This window comes from Limanda limanda, chromosome 2 (genome assembly GCF_963576545.1).
Source record: "Limanda limanda chromosome 2, fLimLim1.1, whole genome shotgun sequence".
In the NCBI taxonomy this organism is placed as follows: domain Eukaryota; kingdom Metazoa; phylum Chordata; class Actinopteri; order Pleuronectiformes; family Pleuronectidae; genus Limanda; species Limanda limanda.
The window spans coordinates 21974816-21997297 of NC_083637.1; the positions used below are offsets into that span (position 1 = coordinate 21974816).

At 40.5% G+C, this 22482-nt stretch overlaps 3 protein-coding genes across 3 annotated transcripts; 2 read left to right on the forward strand and 1 right to left on the reverse strand.

Annotated features, from left to right (window-relative positions):
• The first annotated feature begins 5848 nt into the window (after nucleotides 1-5848).
• Nucleotides 5849-10736, forward strand: LOC133027928 (glycerophosphodiester phosphodiesterase 1-like). Its single transcript, XM_061095106.1, has 6 exons — nucleotides 5849-6103; nucleotides 6669-6844; nucleotides 8224-8329; nucleotides 8890-8982; nucleotides 9867-10075; nucleotides 10445-10736. Exons 1-6 carry the CDS (start codon nucleotides 5849-5851, stop codon nucleotides 10587-10589), a joined length of 984 nt encoding a protein of 327 aa, XP_060951089.1. The 3' UTR covers nucleotides 10590-10736.
• A 978-nt stretch (nucleotides 10737-11714) lies between these two features.
• On the reverse strand, nucleotides 11715-13205 carry tmem186 (transmembrane protein 186). Its single transcript, XM_061095376.1, has 2 exons — nucleotides 13146-13205; nucleotides 11715-12874 (listed from the first exon to the last, which is right to left on the reverse strand). Exons 1-2 carry the CDS (start codon nucleotides 13146-13148, stop codon nucleotides 12233-12235), a joined length of 645 nt encoding a protein of 214 aa, XP_060951359.1. The 5' UTR covers nucleotides 13149-13205; the 3' UTR covers nucleotides 11715-12232.
• A 2991-nt stretch (nucleotides 13206-16196) lies between these two features.
• Nucleotides 16197-21574, forward strand: gde1 (glycerophosphodiester phosphodiesterase 1). The gene is made up of 6 exons (XM_061086517.1): nucleotides 16197-16718; nucleotides 17145-17320; nucleotides 18109-18214; nucleotides 18697-18789; nucleotides 19326-19537; nucleotides 20115-21574. Exons 1-6 carry the CDS (start codon nucleotides 16464-16466, stop codon nucleotides 20260-20262), a joined length of 990 nt encoding a protein of 329 aa, XP_060942500.1. The 5' UTR covers nucleotides 16197-16463; the 3' UTR covers nucleotides 20263-21574.
• The last annotated feature ends 908 nt before the right edge of the window (nucleotides 21575-22482 follow it).

A 22482-nucleotide genomic window follows, 5' to 3' on the forward strand; every position in this document is an offset into this window, starting at 1 on the left:
GGATTTCCCAACACTTATATATAATGTTTCTAATCAGACTCAGGGTTTGTCCCAACTCCATATGTTATGGATTTCCTTGGAGACATAGTGGATCACAGATCAAGTATGAGGGGATCAGCGAATATCTGGGATGAAAAAAAAGCAAATACCCTTCATGGCTGAGCTCAGCAGAGTCAAATCCTCTTGGTTATGACAAAACAATTTATACGCTCAGTAACAGAAGCACACGTGTTGTGTCATGATTAGAGAACATACTGCTGCAGGCCATGTCAGGCCTTGGACACAAAAATAAAAAACATTTAAATCAAAAGCTGAAACTACATCAACAAACGAAGCTAGCCTTTCATCAAAAGGGAGGCATCCCTGATCATTTCTAATATTAATCTTTCATTTATGACATATAGAGAAAGTTATGTTGACGTGTGTTTGCTGGATTTGTTACGTTTCCCCTCAAGAAAACCAAAACCTGGTTAACAGGAGCCGCTGTCAGGGAAACTAACAAAACACTGAGCACTGCAACGAAGCCCAAAACTTACAAAACGGGTTCCAAAATGTAACGGTTCCTAACCGTCACCTGCTAAATCTATCAAGAGGATAGAATAACAGAAGAATTTTGCCTAAACCAAAAGATGGAAAAATCATGTTTTTTCAAAACTAAAAAAGTTAATTGAGGGAGGAGGTTTTGTGTCTCAGAGATTTCAAAGTAAAAGTAAAATAGTAAACCAAGGCGAAGACAGGGCTGTAACACTTTCTGCAACTTTCTAGCAGAAGAATAAAATAAAGATGTAACCTCTAAATACAATTTAATAAATTGTAATGACAATGTAAAAATAAATCTATGGAAAACCAATATCAAACTTGACCCCACATAAGGCATGAATACAATCTAAGAAAAATCTAAAACATAATTGAATGATGTATATATTAATTGAATGTACTATATAAATATGGTTAACAATTCTAAATTGGATGATCTCAAAGCCAAAAGTTAGAACTCCATGGAAAACCTCAACTTTTGTGGGTGTTTAAAAAAATGCCTTGATATACATTATATTATGTATATGTAACTGTACTGTATAGCCTATACGTGGTAACAGGCAAATCCCATCGTTCCCAGACTATGAGTCAAGCTGCAGACCTCTGTCTGTAGTTCACTGAGGTCTAATTGAAACATACAGTATGACTATTGGTTTCCCATGTCTCATTACCTCGTGACAGCTTCTCTCCATCCTGCCCTCTCATCCACCTGCACATTCTAACGAGGTGACTGCGACGCTCAAATACCAGACTGTGATCAAATCGCATGCCTGCCCCATGTGTACTCTTTCCTCTTTTTGTTCGCCTATAGCCTCACACACACTCGGAGGCCCTGGCTGTTTCCTGCCCGAGAACGCAGCGAGGTATGTTTCTAATTATAAACCTGATGCAGGGTTAAGCACACTCTCTGCAGGGCCACCACAGCCATCAGGATTTATGGTGCCAGGGTCCAGGCTCCCACCCCTGACACCCACCAGAGACGCAGGGCCACTCACTTTCTGTGGCTGTAAATCAGAGAAGGAAAGCTGGTAGCTGCCAATATGTTGCAAACTGATAGTGTTGTATTCTGCAAGAGGTGAGGGAACAGGTCTGCTGCTTGCACTCTTGTTAGATCCACATGTCACTTTAATGCCTTTGTCCAGGTTGGCTTCTCAAATATTAAAACTTCTCGAAAGTAATCAATCTCACATAATGTCACATCAAGTCCTGCACAGAGTGAAAGTGTATGAACAAGAATCCCAATCGGCAGGTGTAGAAATGTCCTTCACTGGCTTCATAATAATAATAATGATAAACTTTATTTGTATAGCAGCTTTTCAAACAAGAATTGCAACTCTAAATGTTTTACATCTTTAATTCGAATGTGAAGAGAACAGATTATAAGATGAACATGTTTAATGACATTTAAAAGAAAAGGAAAGAAAAAGAAATTAAATTGAATAAAAAAATAGAGAAAAGAAACTGATAAAAGCTAAAAGAGCGCAGGAGTGCGGGCAAGTGCAAAATCTAGTTAAAGGCTGAAGCAAAGAGACATTTCTTAAGTTTTCTTTTAAAGAATTTCATTAAACTAACTTCTCTGATATCGGCAGAGTTTACAAAGCTGCGTCTCCGATCTTCTTTCAGCTGTTGTTGGGAACATCTAATCAACTTGCTGCAGATATTCTCAGTGTTCTAGACTAGAGGGGACACATAAGCTATAAAACTGGGTCCGAGCCCATTCAGGGCCTTGTAAGGAGGAGAACCTTGAAGTCAATCCTGTGTGTTACAGGCAACCAGCGCAGAGCAGAACTGTACTAATGTGTTCTTTCCTCTTGGTTCTGTTTAACTTAATCTGAATATTTGATATACATGCTGATTAGCTGTTAATAAATGTAATTATGCGTTTATGTTGTGAATATACTCAAAAGTGCAGTTTTTCAGTAAATGGTAAAGTAACTATATTTAAATAGCTTTCCCAGCCTTATCGATCACTCACAACACTTTACAGTTGAAGTCACATCCACGTATGTAAAAAAAATCTTTTAGACGCGGTGCTTTGTCTACAGCAAAACTGTCAGGGTTCAGTATCTTGCCCAGGACACTTTGGAATGCAGACTGGAGGAGCCGGGGATCGAACCACCAACCTTCTGTGGAACTTTATACGTTATGGCCATATCAACAGAGCTGATTGGAATTTGTCTTACAAACACTAACGCACACATCATAGAGTAGAGTAGAGTATGAAACACATAAGCAAAATCTGAGCCCTCACAACGAATAAAATACAATGTTTAAATAAGTGGAGGACCCTCTGTACCTCTGGAACCACAGCCCTATATTAAAAACTATTTTAGTTGGATTTAATTCTTCCTATAAACAGCCCTTATCCATAACATATTTGACACTGAAGAAGATGGACACTCCCCGAAAACTACAAATGCTAATTTTCCAATTTTTTTATCTAACATGTTAGGTAAAAAAATTGTTAGATGTTAGATAAAAATGTGAGATAAAAATAATCAGCTGCAACGTGTTAACTGGTGAGTTTATGTATATTGTTGGATTTTATTTTTTACTTAAATGAGCTCTTTCCCAGTCTTTATATGAAGTTAAGGAGCCTTGCCTTGAGCACAATGAATAACTTACAATTATTAAATTGCTACTAATCTGCTCATTTCACAAGAAAGCACATAAGCATATTTTTCCCAAAATGTTCAATATTTGTTCAACGTCAACTCACGGAAAAAATGTTTTAACAGATGTTGTGTGGAACTAATCAGATAAAATAAGACTTAATTGTAATTGAAACATAACAGTCAGTTGTATTGTTAGTTAATGTTGGTAAATGAGGAAATGAGCCATTTGTTTTGATGACGACGAGCCAAAAATGCTCAAATTAAATGAATAGTGCTGTGGATTATTTTGGCCCAGGCCTTTTCATTATTGAAAACAGGAGGAAATCCTTTTCAGACAGGAAGGTTTCCCTTTTGTGTAATAAAGATCCAAAATATTGTGCCAAAAAACAATCTGGAATGTGTTGGACAATGAAAGGGAACAAGCTGTCCGCATGGTAGATGTGTTACCAGGAGCTGGTAGAGCCGGGCAGTCGATCACAACAGCGTCATGCAAACCCCAGGGAGCAGTGGCCTCAGTTTAGCACTTACAGGGAGTGATCCAAACATGTTGGCATCCAGGTTGCACTGTGACAAACGCCTCTTTGGGAGGACGCAAGCGGTCAGGCATACTTCAGGGTATTACACACCAGTTCTAAAATGCTGCATGCGCCTTCCTATATATTGTTAATGAGCAATGAGTCAGAGAAAAGCGGCCAAAACCTTCATAAACACAGGAAATTGTATTGAATATAAAAGCAGAATCATTCAGGCGGAGATGGAGTCAAGGTCAATGCAATATTGTTGATCATAGGAAGCTCGTCCTGGTTATTAACAATGACAAAAACAAACAGAGGTGGGTCTGCGGTTGGACGTTTCGGAGCAGGACAGCAGCAAGTAGAAGAGGGACTCTCCAGGGCCCTTGAAGACATGAAAGAAGCCCTCGGAGCTGCCAGAATCCCTTTCAATGCACGGAGGTTTTACAGAGGAAAAAGCTCCACTCCACCACCTTTGTTCCTTTGTTAACGTTCTCAAGTGTTCTTCTGGGAACCCGTAGGTGAAGCGAGGGTGCTCTTTATCTGGGGTGCGACTGCGACCACACAATAACAGCCCCTATCTGCTGGATGTCTCAGGCCGAGAAGACGTAGGGATCAACAGGGCAGAGTGAATGTAAACAGCAGGTCATAGGGTGGGGATTAAAAAAATAGCTAAATATGACAGTGACGTGTAAACCATACAGTTCCCATACTTACAGCGGGATGTGTGGTTCTGTCTTTGCGTTGCTTTCTGAAGACGCAATGACAAGCAAAGAATGTGGTGATATAACTCAGAGAAACAAACAGTGATGAAGGTTTGCAGTGACAGATGGAGAACGTTTATGAAATGAGCCAGCAACTTGTTCTGCAGCATGTGAATGTGTGACCTGGAATAATAAAACACTGCTCAGCTGCTGAATCAGATATTCACTAGGAAGTTGATACAAATTGTACATATATTACGTGGACTGTAGTGACACCCAGTGGTTTAAATAACATACTACAGTACAGAGTCTGGAAATGAGATGCACTGATGTGTAAGACAGTGTCAGTCAGTAAACAAAGACTCAGTCTCATTTTTAAACACCATTGGCATTTTAGGTCTCGCAAACAGTTGAAATCGCTCACACGCTCTGCTGCTGTGCTTTCAGCCGATAGCGATTCAGTATCATCAGAAGCTGTTTGTCTCTCCTAAACTGCAGTCACTCAGCAGGAAGTAAGGTAAGCATCACTCGGCGTGCACGTACGCTCAGCTGGAAGGTTATTAGATACACCAACAGTCTTTTTGAAATTTTAATTAGGGCCCGAGCACTGACAGGCACTGACAGACAGTGAGGCCCTATTGAGATTGTAAGGATTATTCTTATTATTTTTAAGGCAACTGAATTGGCTTTTTGAGGGCTTTAACATGCTCAAATTCTTACCAAAATTTGCAGAAAATGCTCTGTTATTTATTTATTTTTAATTTAATTTACCTCGTGCGCGGAAGCGGTCTGCGCACCTCCTGCGCAGAAGTCCACTGCGCACTCATTAAATTTTATCCAAAAAAAATATTCAATTTTTTTATATATATTTTTTATTTATTTTTGTTTTCATATTTACATAGTGTAAGATATTGTGCAAAGAAAAAATGGTTGAAGTTCTGCCAAATTTAGGGCTTCATTAAATTGCCAAGAACACTCCGGCATGCAGATGGGGAAGGGTGGGGATTGAACCACCCACCTTCTTCCTCTAAAACAGAGATTGCTTGTTCCCATTAGAAACTAAGCAGATTAAGATGATGGACAGATTATTGTGTGTGTGTGTGTGTGTGTGTGTCTGTGTCTATGCTGCTTTTGATACAGAACTCAGAGAAAAACATTGTATTTTCTACTTTAGTGTTCAGCCTTACATGTACAGCCTTACTTAAAGTTACTTTTATTCTTTTTGCATCAAAGGCAGCTGCCTTGAAACAGTGTGACATCAAAGCCAGCCTCAATTTGAGCTTTCCAGTACTGTCTCCATGTGTCAGGAGTTTCTCCTCTCAGCTCTGTTTACTGGGCTGTTTATATAAAGAGTCTATGGTGATGGAGCCTGAGCTGGTGTCATGTGAAGACCTCAGCAGCACGAGTAGCTAATAGTAGCTAACATTAGCTGCCAATCAGCGGTGGTTTCAGGGAGACAGGCTGATACCTCGGGGTAACCATGCTGCAGCTGGGGGATGAAGTCACTCTGTACTCGGTGGTCTTCGCGCTGGTCCTGCTGGGGACCCGGAGCCCGCTGAGGACCACCGTCCTCACCGTGTCCCTCTACCTGTTTCTGGTCATGTTCAGGTTCCCTCAGGTACCAGCCAGCCGAGTCCAGCAGGTCCTGCACCCCGGCTCCGTCAAGATGTCACCAGTGGCCCACCGGGGCGGGGGGCACGACGCACCGGAGAACACGATAGCAGCCATCCGGGAGGTGAGAGACACACATGCTGCTCTGGCCTTCTTAAAGAGGTCGCTGTCCATGGTCCTATAATCTGACAGGAAATTACAAGTGTACTATTAAAACATGGATTGAAAACACCATCTCTCCATCAGGATATCATGTCCTATTCAACCACTGTCTCTGCACACACCACCCACACTGATACTCAGTGAACCAAGTACACTTGTACACAGCAGGACAGTTGTAAAAGCTGTGAGGAGCTAATACACCACATGAACTGAATGCAGAATATCTTTTATTTGAGAGTAGGTGGAGGAAGCTTTCTCCACAGACACAGAGAGAACATGCACACGTGTCCAAACCTTTTCATATTTCCTCTCTTCATCCCACAGTATCTTTCTAAACCTGTTTTCGCATTAACAAAGATACCATGTTAAAATCCGTCTGTTTTCCAGACAAAATGTTCACATACATTTTTGCAGGATGACATTGGAGCTAACTGAGCTTCAATTTTGTTAGTTGAATATTTTACCCAGATACAAAGCCTCCTGAAATACGTTGCTTTGAACTCTCAAATCCATCTGATCTCCTCCAGGCCTGGAAAAATGGGGCCGGAGGTGTGGAGCTGGATCTGCAGTTCTCTGCAGACGGCGTTGCAATACTCATGCATGATGAGACTGTGGACCGGACCACTAACGGGTCAGGACCACTCAGCCAGATGAGACTTTCTGACTTGCGTAAACTGGATGCAGCTGCTAAACATCGACTTAGGTAAGAAAGGGGAATAGATCTAGGAAAGCAAACACAAGCATGCTGGAAAATATACTTTTTCATGCTTTATGCTTTACGTTCTAAGCTGATAGAATATCAAAAATATCCATCCTTAAGTGTTTCCACCAGCTTGTTGTTTTCAGAATGAAAACCATCTTAAACAGCAGCTCATTGTTTGAATATTTTCATTAAAACTACTCATACATCCTTGCTGATTTCCTACTGAATGCAGAGTTAAAATGTCACTGTAGGCTTAATGAAACGAGTAGCAACTCTTAGAGGTGTGACAGCAGGTTTGACAAGTTATGTGTGTGTTTTTGAGAAGGATGGAATTTAAAGTGTGGATTACTGTTGGTTGTTCTCTATTTTAATCTACCTTATCAGCGTCTATCTCTCCAATCATTAACGGGTTCTCTTAGAAATGCACTATGTCCAGAAACAACAGTTCAGATACACGTCCTCCATTGAAATGGTCATTTTACAGAGTTTTAATTTTAAATAGTAAGTTAACAATAGATGTTTGTCAGCTCACGTGAATGAGAAAATTTGCTGGAATTATCCCCGAAATCACAATAAAAGTTTTATTTGAAAGCAAACAGGGAAGTTGCTGTAGGTAATGCACTGGGGACTAGTGACCCAGGGGGCTTCTTGAGACAGCACGAGTCTTCACAACAAACACAAGTCCCTCAAAAAAGTTAGATTTCAGCTGGAGGAAGACGCAAATCCACACAGCATTTATCTTCTTAATCACCGACGATACAAGATATTATAGAACACAAAAAACACAACAATTTTCTATCTTAATATGAGTGCATGAAACATATCGGAAGAATCAGGGAGATTTTCAATTGGCAAAAGCTTTCAGCTCAGTGTCTGACAAATACTACTGGTATATAAATAAAAGGACATCTGCCGCACTCAAAAACTGTTTATGAGAGGAGATCTTTGATTTTCTCTCATTAAAGTAATAGAGTTGTATATGAGTGTCTGCTCCATTTGTTTGTTTTCATCAGACCAATAAACCAAAGTTCCACGAGTCATTAACTGTGTGTCCAAGCGTTAAACGAGAGAATGAGACGTGTTAACACATGACTAAAATATATTTATCAATATAAGGGAGTATAACATTTACATTACTGATATATTACTTGCCTTTGTTAGTTTATTCTGGGAAATAAAAGTTTTCATATCGGTTCATACCTTTTTCATCAGCCAACTAAATCAGTCGTGTTCTTTTCATGAACATTATCACATGCATTTCATTTCACTACAGCAGAGAGATAATCCCTGTCAACAAAGTTAAACGTGTTGTTTCCCAGTTAATTTGGATAAATGCAAGTCTGACGGAGCAGTGTCACTTTTGTGTCCTCCGTCACCAGCGAGAAGTTTGCAGGAGAGATGATCCCAACCCTGGAAGAGGCCGTGGAGGAATGCATCAAACTGCACCTTGTCATCTACTTTGATGTCAAAGGTCATCCAGATGAGGTGCAGCCAACAAAACCAACGACCCGATTATATCCAGTTTGCACATGTCTGTCATACTTTGTTGATTCAATTGATCTGAATCCAGTCAACATTGCATAATGCTGATGTGTTTAAAATAGACCAAAGATAGTGTTTACTGCATTCCAGTACAAATCGATCATAGAATATCTGCAGAGTTCTTTAAATTAATCAAGTAAATGTCTTTACTTATTACCCAGGGTGGAAAGTTATTGAGTTATTAATTTAATTTTCTAAAGCTCATAGAAATTAAAGTTGCATTGCAACTTTGCGTTGCATTGTTACATCGCGCTTGCGACCACATGAAAACCGATTCCTTACTCAGCACATTTTTTAGATGAGTAAAGAATGCAGAGCTGTGTGGTGGTGGTTGTTTCAGGCCGGCTTCTGTGTGTCCACACGCACACACAGCTGCTAGTTACCACCAAGCAGATGCACAGGAACACAAACACAACGACTTAAAGCCTCAGACACACACATACGTATACACTGCCAACAGTCGACTGAACTGCAATAACCACATCTCCCTGCTCTCCTCTCAGGCAGCCGCAGCCCTTAAAGAGTTGTATAAGAAACATCCAGTCCTCTACAACAGCAGCATCGTCTGCTCCTTTGAGCCTAAAGTCATCTACAGGGTAAGTGGGCGCCTGCAAAGTGTGAAGAAAGAAATAAAGAAAAGAGTTTGACTGAAAAAGGATAGACCAAAAGGGTGAAGCTTAAGATGAGTTGCCAGTGACTGTATTGAGGATCCAGTAAATGAGAAATTAACAATTTGATACTTTCATGAAAGCAGGCTGCACACACTGTAGCCTACATAACTAAATGTGATCCTTTGTTTTCAACTCCCTTCCATTATATCTGCATTAACAAAATAGTGTAGCATTGCTCAAACAGCTGGACTCTAACCCTGAATACCATGTTCCCTAAAACTGAGTATAGTTGCAGCAACAACCCAACGTAGTGTTTCTTGTGAAACAAAACAGTCTAGTCTCTCCCAATGTTCCATTGTTACAATACTGGTTCTGATTAACAGGCTGTTCTGAGGAGTCCTTAAAAATCCTAATTCTTTATTGTTCATTTAACAAAAAGCTGTAAAATGTTTTTATTTCTTCTTAAGAGAAATGTTTAAGCAGCATGCATTGATTGTAATGACTGTGTTGTAGTTTCTTTCTCAGTCATACAGATGTTGACACTGAAATAAAACTACAAACGGCACCAATATGGAACTGATAACTGATCAACAGAATTGATCCCAGTCGACTTGGCTGTGGGAAAGATGATGGATACCTACTTTCCCTGCCTGTAGTTTGAGACTCTATAGTCACTTAAGTAATACAGGGACTCTGATGTTCATTTCTTCTGTCATACCTGACATAGGTCTTAAATTTCACTCCAATGTATCTTGTTGAAACCTTCAGAAACCGCTAGTAAATATAAATATAAAAATCTAAAACATGTGCCGAGCTAACCTCTGTGTTCAGCAAACATAACCAGCACTTTGTTTCTGTTTGTCCTCCAGATGAGACAGAGTGACCCAGAGGTGGTCACAGCGTTGACACATCGACCGAGTCTGAGTCGGTTAGGAGACGGTGTCCCGCGGTTCTCCTCTCTTTGGAAACACTACTGGATGACAATGTTGGACGTAGTTCTGGACTGGGCTCATAATCATGTGCTGTGGAAGCTCTGTGGCGTCTCAGCCGTCCTAATACAAAATAACTTTGTCTCACGGTGAGTTTCTGCAGCTGAGAATCATATACCCTCATCCAAACTAGAACCTTAAAGGGACAGTTCACAGAAAATTCTACTCACCACAATGCCAATTCGCTCAGTAAAATGTTAACTAGAAGTTCTAACAAAGTCACAAAGAAGTACCAAGAAGGTACTAACAACGTGTGGAACATAAATCCAGTTGTTCGTACCAGTCTAACTGTGTGTGTGTGTGTGTGTGTGTGTGTGTGTGTGTGTGTGTGTGTGTGTGTGTGTGTGTGTGTGTGTGTGTGTGTGTGTGTGTGTGTGTGTGTGTGTGTGTGTGTGTGTGTGTGTGTGTGTGTGTGTGTGTGTGTGTGTGTGTGTGTGTGTGTTCTGTGCTGTATACAGGGACTACGTGCAGTACTGGGCCCAGAGAGGGGTGGAGGTCGTCGCCTGGACAGTCAACACAAAAGTGGAGAAGGAGTATTACCACACGCTGCTCCAAGTCAACTACATCACAGACAGCCTGGTGGAAGACTGTGAACCTCATTAAGGCTCAAACACACACTTGAGACCACACCCCTCATGGACCAGATGTTTCTCTTCTCCTCACCCGCATGTGTCGTGGTGGAGGAGAACACACAGGAGCCACTGTGTTGATTTAATCTGAACAGACTGGGCGCCATTCTTACTAACATGATGGCACGTAACAGGTTTTATTTGGATCATTTTAATGGATAATGAATTCTCTCAGATATGTTCATAATAGCTTCAATACAAGCATTTTTATAGTATGTGCTTTTATATATTTAATACTTTTGGAACAAAAATTATCTTTAAAATACTACGTATAAATGTGGCAACAATTTACCGTCATAAAGGGAAAAGCAGATTGTAGTTTTTGCCTCTTACATGGCTACACCGGCCAGTGTGGGGCAGCTGCATTCAGAAGCAATACAATCTCATTATTACACAGCTACGTATTAGTATTATTTATGAAATAATGACATTTTGTCATTGTTTCTGGGTGGTGGACCTCACTGTGTCTGTAGAGCAGATACCAGTCACTTTTAACTTTTATATTTATACATTTATTGTCTGTGGGTCTTGGTCAAACGTTACACCCCAGCCCGTTCACTCCGCTCTACTTTCGGCCAATCGGCTTGTTGCTCCTTCACTGCGAGCTAAACACTGATCAAAATCACGACTGTTTGCTGTCCTGGCTCCTAAATGGTGGAATGAGCTCCCCCATAGACATTGGGACAGCAGAAAGTTTACACATCTTCCACCGCAGACTAAAAACACACCTCCTCCGACTATACCTTTAATAACATTTTAAAACTAACAATTTAGTAGCACCTAAATGGCACTTACCTATAGCACTTTGTACAGTTGTTTACCTTTTTTGAAGAAATAGTACTTTCTTGATTCTTGTTGTTCTGGGTTTGTACCCTCGTGGTTGAATGAACTTATTGTAAGTCGCTTTGGATAAAAGCGTCAGCTAAATGAAATGTAATGTAATGATCCTTGCAGATTTTAATCTGAGCAGACTTGAAAAGTTTCCTTAGATTGTCACTCTAAGAACTTGAGAAATAAATCATGATTTTCTGGTTGAATATTGTGATGAATGATTGAATTAAATGTTGTATTTCTCATTTCAAAGTGTATTGTTGTTTGTTTTTTCTTGCACCCTGGAACAGGAAAGGAACATTAGAGGAAAACTTATGTCCGGAATTAATGGAATGAAGAATCCAGGTCCAAGAGGCCCTTTAACTTTTTCAAACAACTTTGAATGCATGGACCTGGATCTCCATGCCTTTATTTTTGGACATAACTTTTCCTTAAATTTTTTTGACATTATTCAATTCAAAAATATTATCTTAGACTTTATTTGTCATTAGTCACAGGCTCCCTTATAGCCATGCTCAAGAATACTGTTTAGTGCATATAAAAACAAAATATGATCTCAATATCCCTAACATATGGCCAACACTCCTGTTGTTCTATTCAAAAGACCCAAGTGCAGCTGAAACCTATACACGCACATCCTTGCGCACAATTTTAATTTAATAAAACATGTATTACCAGACCCCTTTCATTTTCACAATGTTCCATTTAAGTCAATTGATTAATTCACAAATATTCCCTATTTTTCACATACTTCATCCATATCGAAGCAGTTTACAAGATTCTGCATCAGTATAGATTTCCAAACACCTTCTCAAAACCCGATTGATCAACCACACGTCCATAGCGAGTGGAGAAATACAATGTCTGTGGACTGCTGTATCTCTTTAGTTTCAATATTGTCTCTTTTGCCGAGTCCCCCGTGTCCCCGATGGTCATGACATCTGACACAGGGAGGTAGAGGTCATGACGCCTGCCCCAGAAGGTGAGGTGGGACACTTTGAGTGTGGTCTGTGACGGGTCCAGGTACATCATCCCCACAACCCTCCTGAAAAAGTGACTGACGGTGTACAGCATGGCTCCGGCAAGCAGCGCTATCCCTCCTGTGTAGCTGACCAGGAAGAAGGGCACATCTCCCTGGACGTAGAAGTAGTACACCGGGGGCAGGAGGACCACCGTGACTGCAGTTTGGAGCAGTTTGAGCCTGGACACGGCCCGCAGATGTTTAATGTACGGCAAGGTGTAAATCAAAGTGTACTTCTGTGTGGACAAGTCAGAGTACCTGACCACAGCTGGGACTGTAGGTATGAGGGGTGGGTGACCAGGGGAAGGGAGCTGCACACCACAAGGTGTCCGACCTGCGAGTAGACATGATCCTCTGGTACAGGACTGGACGAGGGGGGTCAACCTGCACAGCAACACTGATCTGATCTGTAGAAACAACCATCAAAAGGGTTAATTTGACACTGAACTCAACATGCATGCAGGGGGTGAACGAGGCATATATGAACTGAGGCAGACAGCAATAATAACAACAATAAAACTATAAACAAATTACAGATACATGACTTCTGAATGGGCTGCCATTCATTCCTGGCAAAGCAGCAGCTAGCAGCTAGTGGCTAATATGTCAACTTTCACTCTTTCTCAATAGCACAGTGTGTAACAGTGAACTCTGTGTGAGAGAGAAGAAGAAACGCACCATGACCCGCGAAAAACTGTATCAGGAAGTAGTGGAAACGAGTCCTCTATGTAAAGACACTGCAAAGGCAACACTTCACACAGTTAGCTCACCGGAAGTACTCGCTATCTGACCCGGATGTACTTTCAACTATTTACCGTTTTTTATTTATGTTTTGTTTTCTCCTCGTGGGACAGTTGGCACTTTCATCTGAGACACTTTTTAAATGTCTCCTAAAAATATACTTTAAAGCTGTAGATTTTGTGACAGTATTAGGACTTTGGAGAAACTAGACGGAACCTTCAGGAAGAGCTTCGGTTTCCTCCGCAGTGCGACGTGTCTCCCTGGACAGACCGGAAAGTCAAATCGTGGGAGCGGCAGCACGTAGAGGCACTTCCGGTGGCAACAGAAACTGCCGCGATTTGAGGCAGCTGTCACAGCCGCTTAGGCCAAAGTCCACTTATGATAGTAAATACAACTCTAAATAGTTTAAATGCAATTGAAAAGAAAAAGTGAGTCTCTCTTTGGTGTTTTGTAACACAAAAGCACAGAATACAGTTATTCAGCCTAGAGAGAATACATATATGGATAGTGTACCTAATCCTTCTGATGATAAAAACTTTCTTTCTGTACTTCTATCTACTTTGGTACAGTTGTAGTCAATACATTGCTACATGAGCAGTGGCATCTCGGTGTATCATTGCTATAATGGAGTTATTCACCATCTTATGTTGAATTTAAGGCAAGGATAACAATTTTAAGTTTGCCTTTGGTTTATCACACTTTACTCATTTACAGTATCAGTCACACTGTAACAGATACTGGGAATACCGTTTTTGTGTTACCAGTACCTGGTGTTGAAATGTACTTAAGTATCAAAAGTAAAAGTACAGGTACCAAAATTAAAAATGCCAAGTGCTTTTTATAGTAGGCCTATACAGACACAACCCAAAATTGTTCTCTTCAGGGTTTATTTCAAATGACTGAAAAATTATAACAATATATATATAATGTATAATTTTACAAATTTTGAACCCGAGATGCTGAGGTTAAAATAGTATTGGACAAGTGCATCTGAACTTCTAGAGACAACAAATAATCAACACAACAGAATAAACAAGTGCCTCTTGAGTCTACCTAAGAACACTAATAGACCAAAGTATAACCACTAAAACATTCTGTAAATATAACTAAACATGGACCTTTCATCAGTAGCAGGAGTGATACACAATGCCCCTTATGATAACTCAGCAAAGGGAAACTAGGCACACAAAATATGATAGTTTCTCTTTTGTTAACAGCCTGGACAGTGCTAGTACAGAGAAGAAAAAACACTGGACACAGGCTGGTTTTGCTGCCAAATTTTAGACTGAACAAGGAAATAAATAATTGAAGACCAATGGGGTTTTTTTTTTGAATGCTAAATTACATCTACAAAATACATCCAATTGAATATCTTAAGGTGCAAATTTGGTTACAGTATTTTGGTGACTTTATTTTGAAGTTTATAAATTATCAGTGTCTTGCTTGACGGCACTTCAACACTTACCTTTTGTGTCTATTAGCTGTATTTTGTAACTGCCTGTATACCTTCCCGCCAGCTTGTCCAGGCATCTACCTGTAAGTCTGTTTATTTATCATTAGACTATCTTCACTGAATGGGCCTGCGGTTGTGTTTGCATTTGTTTCCAGCAGGGTGACAATACACCTGTAGGGTATCTTGCCTGTAGGGACGACAAAGTGAAGACACAACCCTGCTTGAAGTTGTACACATTAGCCAGTTTGTACAATACATATATAAAGACTCAACAGCTTCTAAGTTGTGTTGAGTCAGCACAAATGGCGACTAAAGATTGGAATTGGCAATATATAGATATATAATATCTTTGCAAAAATTATATTGGCATTATAGTGAGTGGAAAACTGGGCCTGATTGCCCAGGGTTCCATTTGGCGAGGTTCATTAAAAAACCTGAATTGTGTGCATGAATATGCAGTAGTCCACGACACAGTGTTTGTTTTTGGTTGTGTTGGCTGAAAGTTGTTTTTGCGTTTGTTTATATAATTGGTTGTGTTGTTTGTTTTTCCATCTGGACTTGTTTTAAATCTGTTTGTTTTGTGGACGTGTAAGACTAAGTAGACACAGCCAACCAATGATAGTCTATTTGCCAACCGTTTTTGTTTAAACCAACTACTTCCAATATTTTCTTTAAGAAAAGTTAACCACTTGCTGCTTTGAGCTATGTATTTATGTGCAGATGTTGACAACGAAGCAGGAAAGGGAAAACAAATGTGAATCGAAAAAGGAATACCTTCAAAAAATCATGTAAAGTCACCTAATAAAAGCCCTCGAAACGCCAATTAATTTGCCTGAATAATAATCCTTACAATTTAAATAGGGCCTCACGTCTGGCAGTGCCTGTCAGTGCTCAGGCCCTAATAATAAAGACTGCAGGAGTGAGAGAGCGAGAGAGAGGTGCGCCGTGCGTAAAGCTGCACGTTCCGCCAACCTCCGCTGCTCAAGTAACGAGCCAGTTTTGAGAATGTAAGAAGTAGAAAGTAGAGATATTTGTGCTCAAATGTAGCCAGCAAAAGTAAAAAGTCGTCAGGAAAATAAATACTCAAGTAAAGTACAGATATGTGAAAAATCTACTTAAGTACAGTAACAAAGTATTTCTACTTTGTTACTTCCCACCACTGGGTACAGTTGTAGTCAATACATTGCTACATGAGCCGTGGCATCTCTCTGTGCATCATTGCTATAATATAGTTATTTACCATCTAATGTAGAATTTAAGTTAAGGATAGAAATGTAAAGTTTGCCTTTGGTTTATCACACTTTACTAAGTACCGTATCAGACATACTGTAACAGCTACCCCCCCGAGAGCTAACAAACTATCTCATAAACTTCCATAAGCCAGTATATACATCTTAATAAATCACAAACAGCTTTATTTGCTCTCAGACATTGATAACTGCCCCCACACACACTTGTGGCAACTGGGACAGCTGCCTCCAAACAGTGGGGTACCAGAGGCAGCTGCCATTACATATCAGTGGGCGTATCACATGACACCGGAAGTGCCTCTACGAGCTACCGGCGTTTCGATATTGGAGCTTTCCAGGACTGTTTCCCTGTGTCAGGAGCTTCTCCTCCTGTTTACTAGGCTGTTTATAGTAAGAGTATATGGTGCTGGAGCCTGAGCTGGTGTCATGTCCACATGTGAAGACATCAACAGGACGAGTAGCTAAAAGTAGCTAATAGTAGCTAACAGTAGCTAGCATTAGCTGCCAATCAGCGCTGGTTACTGGGAGACAGACTGACACCTCGGGCTAACCATGCTGCAGCTGGGGGATGAAGTCACCCTGTACTCGGTGGTCTTCGTGCTGGTCCTGCTGGGGACCCGGAGCCCGCTGTGGACCACCGTCCTCACCGTGTCCCTCTACCTGTTTCTGGCCATGTTCAGGTTCCCTCAGGTACCAGCCAGCCGAGTCCAGCAGGTCCTGCACCCCGGCTCCGACAAGGTGTCAGCGGTGGCCCACCGGGGCGGGGGGCACGACGCACCGGAGAACACGATAGCAGCCATCCGGGAGGTGAGAGACACACATGCTGCTCTGGCCTTCTTAAAGAGGTCGCTGTCCATGGTCCTATAATCTGACAGGAAATTACAGGTGTACTATTAAAACATGGATTGAAAACACCAGCCCTCCATCAGGATATCATGTCCTATTCAACCACGGTCTCTGCAAACACCACCCACACTGATACTCAGTGAACCAAGTACACTTGTACACAGCAGACAGTTGTAAAAGCTGTGAGGAGCTAATACACCACATGAACTAAATGCAGAATATCTTTTATTGGAGAGTTTTAGAAGAGTAGGTGGAGAAAGCCTGTTTTCCAGAAAAAAACATTTGAGGTCTCCGAGCTTCAATTTTGTTAGTTGAATATTTTACCCAGATACAAAGCCTCCTGAAATACGTTGCTTCCAACTCTCACATCCATCTGTTCTGCTCCAGGCCAAGAAAAATGGGGCCGGAGGTGTGGAGCTGGATCTGGAGTTCTCTGCAGATGGCGTTCCAATACTCATGCATGATGAGACTGTGGACCGGACCACTAACGGGTCAGGACCACTCAGCCAGATGAGACTTTCTGACTTGCGTAAACTGGATGCAGCTGCTAAACATCGACTTAGGTAAGAATGGGAAATATATCTAGGAAAGCAAACACAAGCATGCTGGGAAATAGACCTGTTCAAGCTTTAGGTTCTAAGCTGATAGAATACCAGAGATCCTTCCCAAAATATGCATCCTTAAGTGTTTCCACCAGCTTGTCGTTTTCAGAATGAAAACCATCTTAAACAGCAGCTGATTGTTGTGCATTTCAATATTTTCATTTAAGCCACTCGTACATCTCTTGCTGATTTCCTGCTGAATGCAGAGTTAAAATGTCACGTTAGGCTTAATGAAACGAGTTAGTTGACTTAATAAGGGCTTCAAAGGAAGAAGGATTTTGATAAATGTGTCTAGAGTAGCAACTCTTCGAGGTGTAGCAGCAGGTTTGACAAGTTGTGTGTGATTTTGAGTAGAATGGAATTTAAAGTTTGGATTACGGTTGGTTAATCTACATTATCAGTGTCTATCTCTCTAATGAGTTACTGGATCTCTTAGAAATGCACTTTGTCCAAAACGACTGTTCAGATACACGTCCTCCATTGAAATGGTCATTTTACAGAGTTTAAATTTTTCGTAAACATATATACGTCTTTATTCTGTGAAAAACGTGTGTATCGCAAGGGAATGTTTTTCATCAGCCAACTGCTAAATCAGTCGTGTTCTTTTCATGAACATTATCACATGCATTTCATTTCGCTACAGCAGAGAGATAATCCCTGTCAACAAAGTTAAACGTGTTGTTTCCCAGTTAATTTGGATAAATGCAAGTCTGACGGAGCAGTGTCCCTTTTGTGTCCTCCGTCACCAGCGAGAAGTTTGCAGGAGAGATGATCCCAACCCTGGAAGAGGCCGTGGAGGAATGCATCAAACTGCAACTTGTCATCTACTTTGATGTCAAAGGTCATCCAGATGAGGTGCAGCCAACAAAACCAACGACCCGATTATATCCAGTCTGCACATGTCTGTCATACTTTGTTGATTCAATTGATCTGATTCAGTCAACATTGCATAATGCTGATGTGTTTACCAGAGATAGTGTTTACTGCTTTCCAGTACAAATCGATCATAGAATATCTGCTGGGGTTGGATAGGGTTGTTTAAATGAATCAAGTGTATTTCTTCACTTATTACCCAGGGTGGAAAGTTATTTTTAAGTTATTCATTTACTTTGTTACTTTTCTAAAGCTCATAGCAATTCAAGTTTGCAGAGCTGTGTGGTGGTGGTTGTTTCAGGCCGGCTTCTGTGTGTCCACACGTACACACAGCTGCTAGTTACCACCAAGCAGATGCACAAGAACACAAACACAACGACTTAAAGCCTTAGACACACACATACGTATACACTGCCAACAGTCGACTGAACTGCAATAACCACATCTCCCTGCTCTCCTCTCAGGCAGCCGCAGCCCTTAAAGAGTTGTATAAGAAACATCCAGTCCTCTACAACAGCAGCATCGTCTGCTCCTTTGAGCCTAAAGTCATCTACAGGGTAAGTGGGCGCCTGCAAAGTGTGAAGAAATAAAGAAAAGAGTTGGACTGAAAAAGGAAACACCAAAAGGGTGAAGCTTAAGATGAGTTGCCAGTGACTGTATTGAGGATCCAGTAAATGAGAAATTAACAGTTTTATACTTTCATGAAAGCAGGCTGCACACACTGTAGCCTACATAACTAAATGTGATCCTTTGTTTTCAACTCCCTTCCATTATATCTGCATTAACAAAATAGTGTAGCATGGTTTAAACAGCTGGACTCTAACCCTGAATACCTTGTTGCCAAAAACTGAGCATATTTGCAGCAACAACCCAACGTGGTGTTTCTTATTATCTTGGACCTATACTCTGCCTTGGCCTAAGCCTTAACCTGTACTTATACCTTACTGAGTCCCAATCTGAATGCATAAAATGTGAACGCATATAATCATTACAACCCTAATACAAGTAGTGCAGGTTTAAGACACTGTAATGCCGAGCTAACCTCTGTGTTCAGCAAAACATAACCAGCACTTTGTTTCTGTTCGTCCTCCAGATGAGACAGAGTGACCCAGAGGTGGTCACAGCGTTGACACATCGACCGTGGAGTCTGAGTCGGTTAGGAGACGGTGTCCCGCGATCCTCCTCTCTTTGGAAACACTACTGGATGACACTGATGGACGTAGTTTTGGACTGGGCTCATCATCATGTGCTGTGGAAGCTCTGTGGCGTCTCAGCCTTCCTGATACAGAAGAACTTTGTCTCACCGTGAGTTCCTGCAGCTGAGAATCATGAACCCTTCCAAACTAGAACCTTAAAGGGATAGTTCACAGAAAAATGAAAATTCACTCCGTTTCTACTCACCACTATGCCAATAGAGGGGTGGGTGAAGTTTTTAGAGTTCACACAACACTTGAGTATCAGGGGTAACTGGTAACTGGTGTTCGATTCTTCAAAAGTAAAACAAAAATGCCTTCATCTGTGAGTAGATACGGAGTGAATTGTCATTTTTGGGTGAACTATCCCTTTAAGGAAATATTTTTGGGCTGAGAAAAGGCATCATTATGATCATTTGTCTCTCAGGGTGTTTGTTTATCATACTGATGTTCCTGCTCGGAACTGTTCAGGAGGACATAAGTTACCTGCTCAGCCTTTAAAGGACTGTGAGAAGCCTGTCCTGTGTATTTGTTTTATTTAATATTACCAGACATTAAAACATATTTTACACATGAAATATTCGCTCAGTGAAATGTAAACTAGAATTTCTTAAAAAGTCACAAAGAAGTACCAAGAAAGTACCAGAGTCTAACTGTGTGTGTGTGTCTGTGTTCTGTGCTGTATACAGGGACTACGTGCAGTACTGGGCCCAGAGAGGGGTGGAGGTTGTAGCCTGGACAGTCAACACAAAAGTGGAGAAGGAGTATTACCACACGCTGCTCCAAGTCAACTACATCACAGACAGCCTGGTGGAAGACTGTGATCCTCATTACTGACACCAGACAGAAAGGCTCAAACACACACTTGAGACAACAGCCCTCATGGACAAGATGTTTCTCTTCTCCTCACCCACATGTGTCTTGATGGAGGAGAACACACAAGAGCCACTGTGTTGATTTAATCTGATCAGACTGGGCGCCATTCTTAGTAACACGATCCCACCTTACAGGTTTTATTTGGACATAATCATTTTAATGTGATGATGAATTCTCTCAGACATGCGTTTTTAATAGCTTCAATACACGCCTTTTTATAGTGCTTGTCTATAATAGACCTTAATCAAATGTACTGTATTCACCCACTCAGGAATACAATGATTTTATTGTCTTGATAATTGCCTCCATTTCGCTGTCTCTTAATACAGTATGCACCATCTGTGCTTTCTACTTAGTAATCGCCATTACTCTGGAATTAACTACCTACAGATGATAATCACCAATGAAAAATGAATTAGTACCGTTCAACATTTTTATAAATTTAATACATTTGGAACTAGAATTGTTTTTAAAATAATACATATGAATATTAGTTTGTTGAGCTTGTGTCATTCTTCTGTGTGCCAACAATGAACCGTCATAAAGGGAAAAGCATCGGCCAGTGTGGGGCAGCTGCATTCATAAGCAATACGATCTCATTTTTACACAGCTAAGTATTAGTATTATTTTGAAATAATGACATTGTCATTGCTTGTTGGTGGTGGACCTCACTGTGTCTGTAGAGCAGATACCAGTCACTTTTAGCCTTTATATTTGTCTGTGGGTCTCTAGTAAGAACAAATCATCGTTTTGCAGCTTTTCTCACATTTATATTGCTCCACGTGATAACAACAGCAATCAAATATGTAGTAGCAAGAAATGAAGGAGTACATGTACAGAGATTTGTGAGGCTTTAAAAGTGCAGTAGAGTTGAGTAATGAGACAGATGTCTGAGTGAATGTGACTTCTGAAATGTATAGTAAAGCAACACCTCCTATACGGTGCATTGATGGGCAGTAAGGAGATGGAAATAAAACATAAAATGGTGAACAGGTTTCATTGCAGAAAAAGCAGAGGTGTATCTGCTAACACCAACCGTGTACAGTAAAATGCCAGTGAGAACTTCAGGGCCTTACAAACTGGTTTTTAATTATACCTTATGTTTTATTCTTTGTTAGAAAAGCTGTCAGACTGAATGCTACACTATCTGTTAGTACACTATCACCTGATTTTGTGGTTGATCCATGCAGATTTTAATCTGAGCAGACTTGAAAAGTTTAAATACTTTAGATTGCCACTCTAAGAATTGAGAAATAAAGAACTTGAGAAATTATTCATGATTTCCTGGTTGAATTTATCATTTCAAAGGGACATTGTTTGTCTTTTCTTGCACCCTGGAACAGCAAAGGGACATTAGAGGAAAATGTATGTCTTGGAATAATGGAATGAAGAATCCAGGTGCAAGAGGCCTTTTACATTTTTCAAACCACTTTAAATGCCTGGACCTGGATTCCCCATGCCTTTATTTTTGGACATATCTTAGCCATTGATTTTTTTGACATTCAATTCAAAAATATGATCTAAGACTTTATTTGTCATGTGCACAACAATTCCATACAGCAGTCACAGGCTCCCTTGTAGCCATGCTCAAAAATACTGTTTAGTGTATATAAAAACAAAATATGATCTTAATATCCCTAACTTAAGGCCAACACTCATGTTCTATTCAAAAGACCAAAGTGCAGCTGAAACCTATAAACGTGAATCCTTACCCACAATTTTAATTTAATAAAACATTAATTACCAGACCCCTTTCATATTCACAATGTTGCATTTTAGTCCATTGATTAATTCACAAATATGCACTATTTTTCACATACTTCATCCATATCGAAGCAGTTAACAAAATTATGTTATACAGCAGTCACCGGCTGCCTTCTAGCCATGCTCAAAAATACTGTTTAGTTCATATAAAAACTAATAAAATACGCCTAAAATACAAGTTATATACTAAAATAAAATATATTACTGAGTAGAATGAAATAATGAGAATGTAATTATTGCTGGTTACTGGTAGTGTAAATATGACAATGTGCAATCTTATGGAAGTTCAGAGGATTGAAACTGTCCGAAGGCGGTTTAGAGGAGTTTAACAGTCCCCTGGCTTGGGGGATGAAGCCGTCTCTGAGCCGGTGTATTCCCCTTCCATGAGCACCAGTGGTGTGAGGATGGAACGCTCCT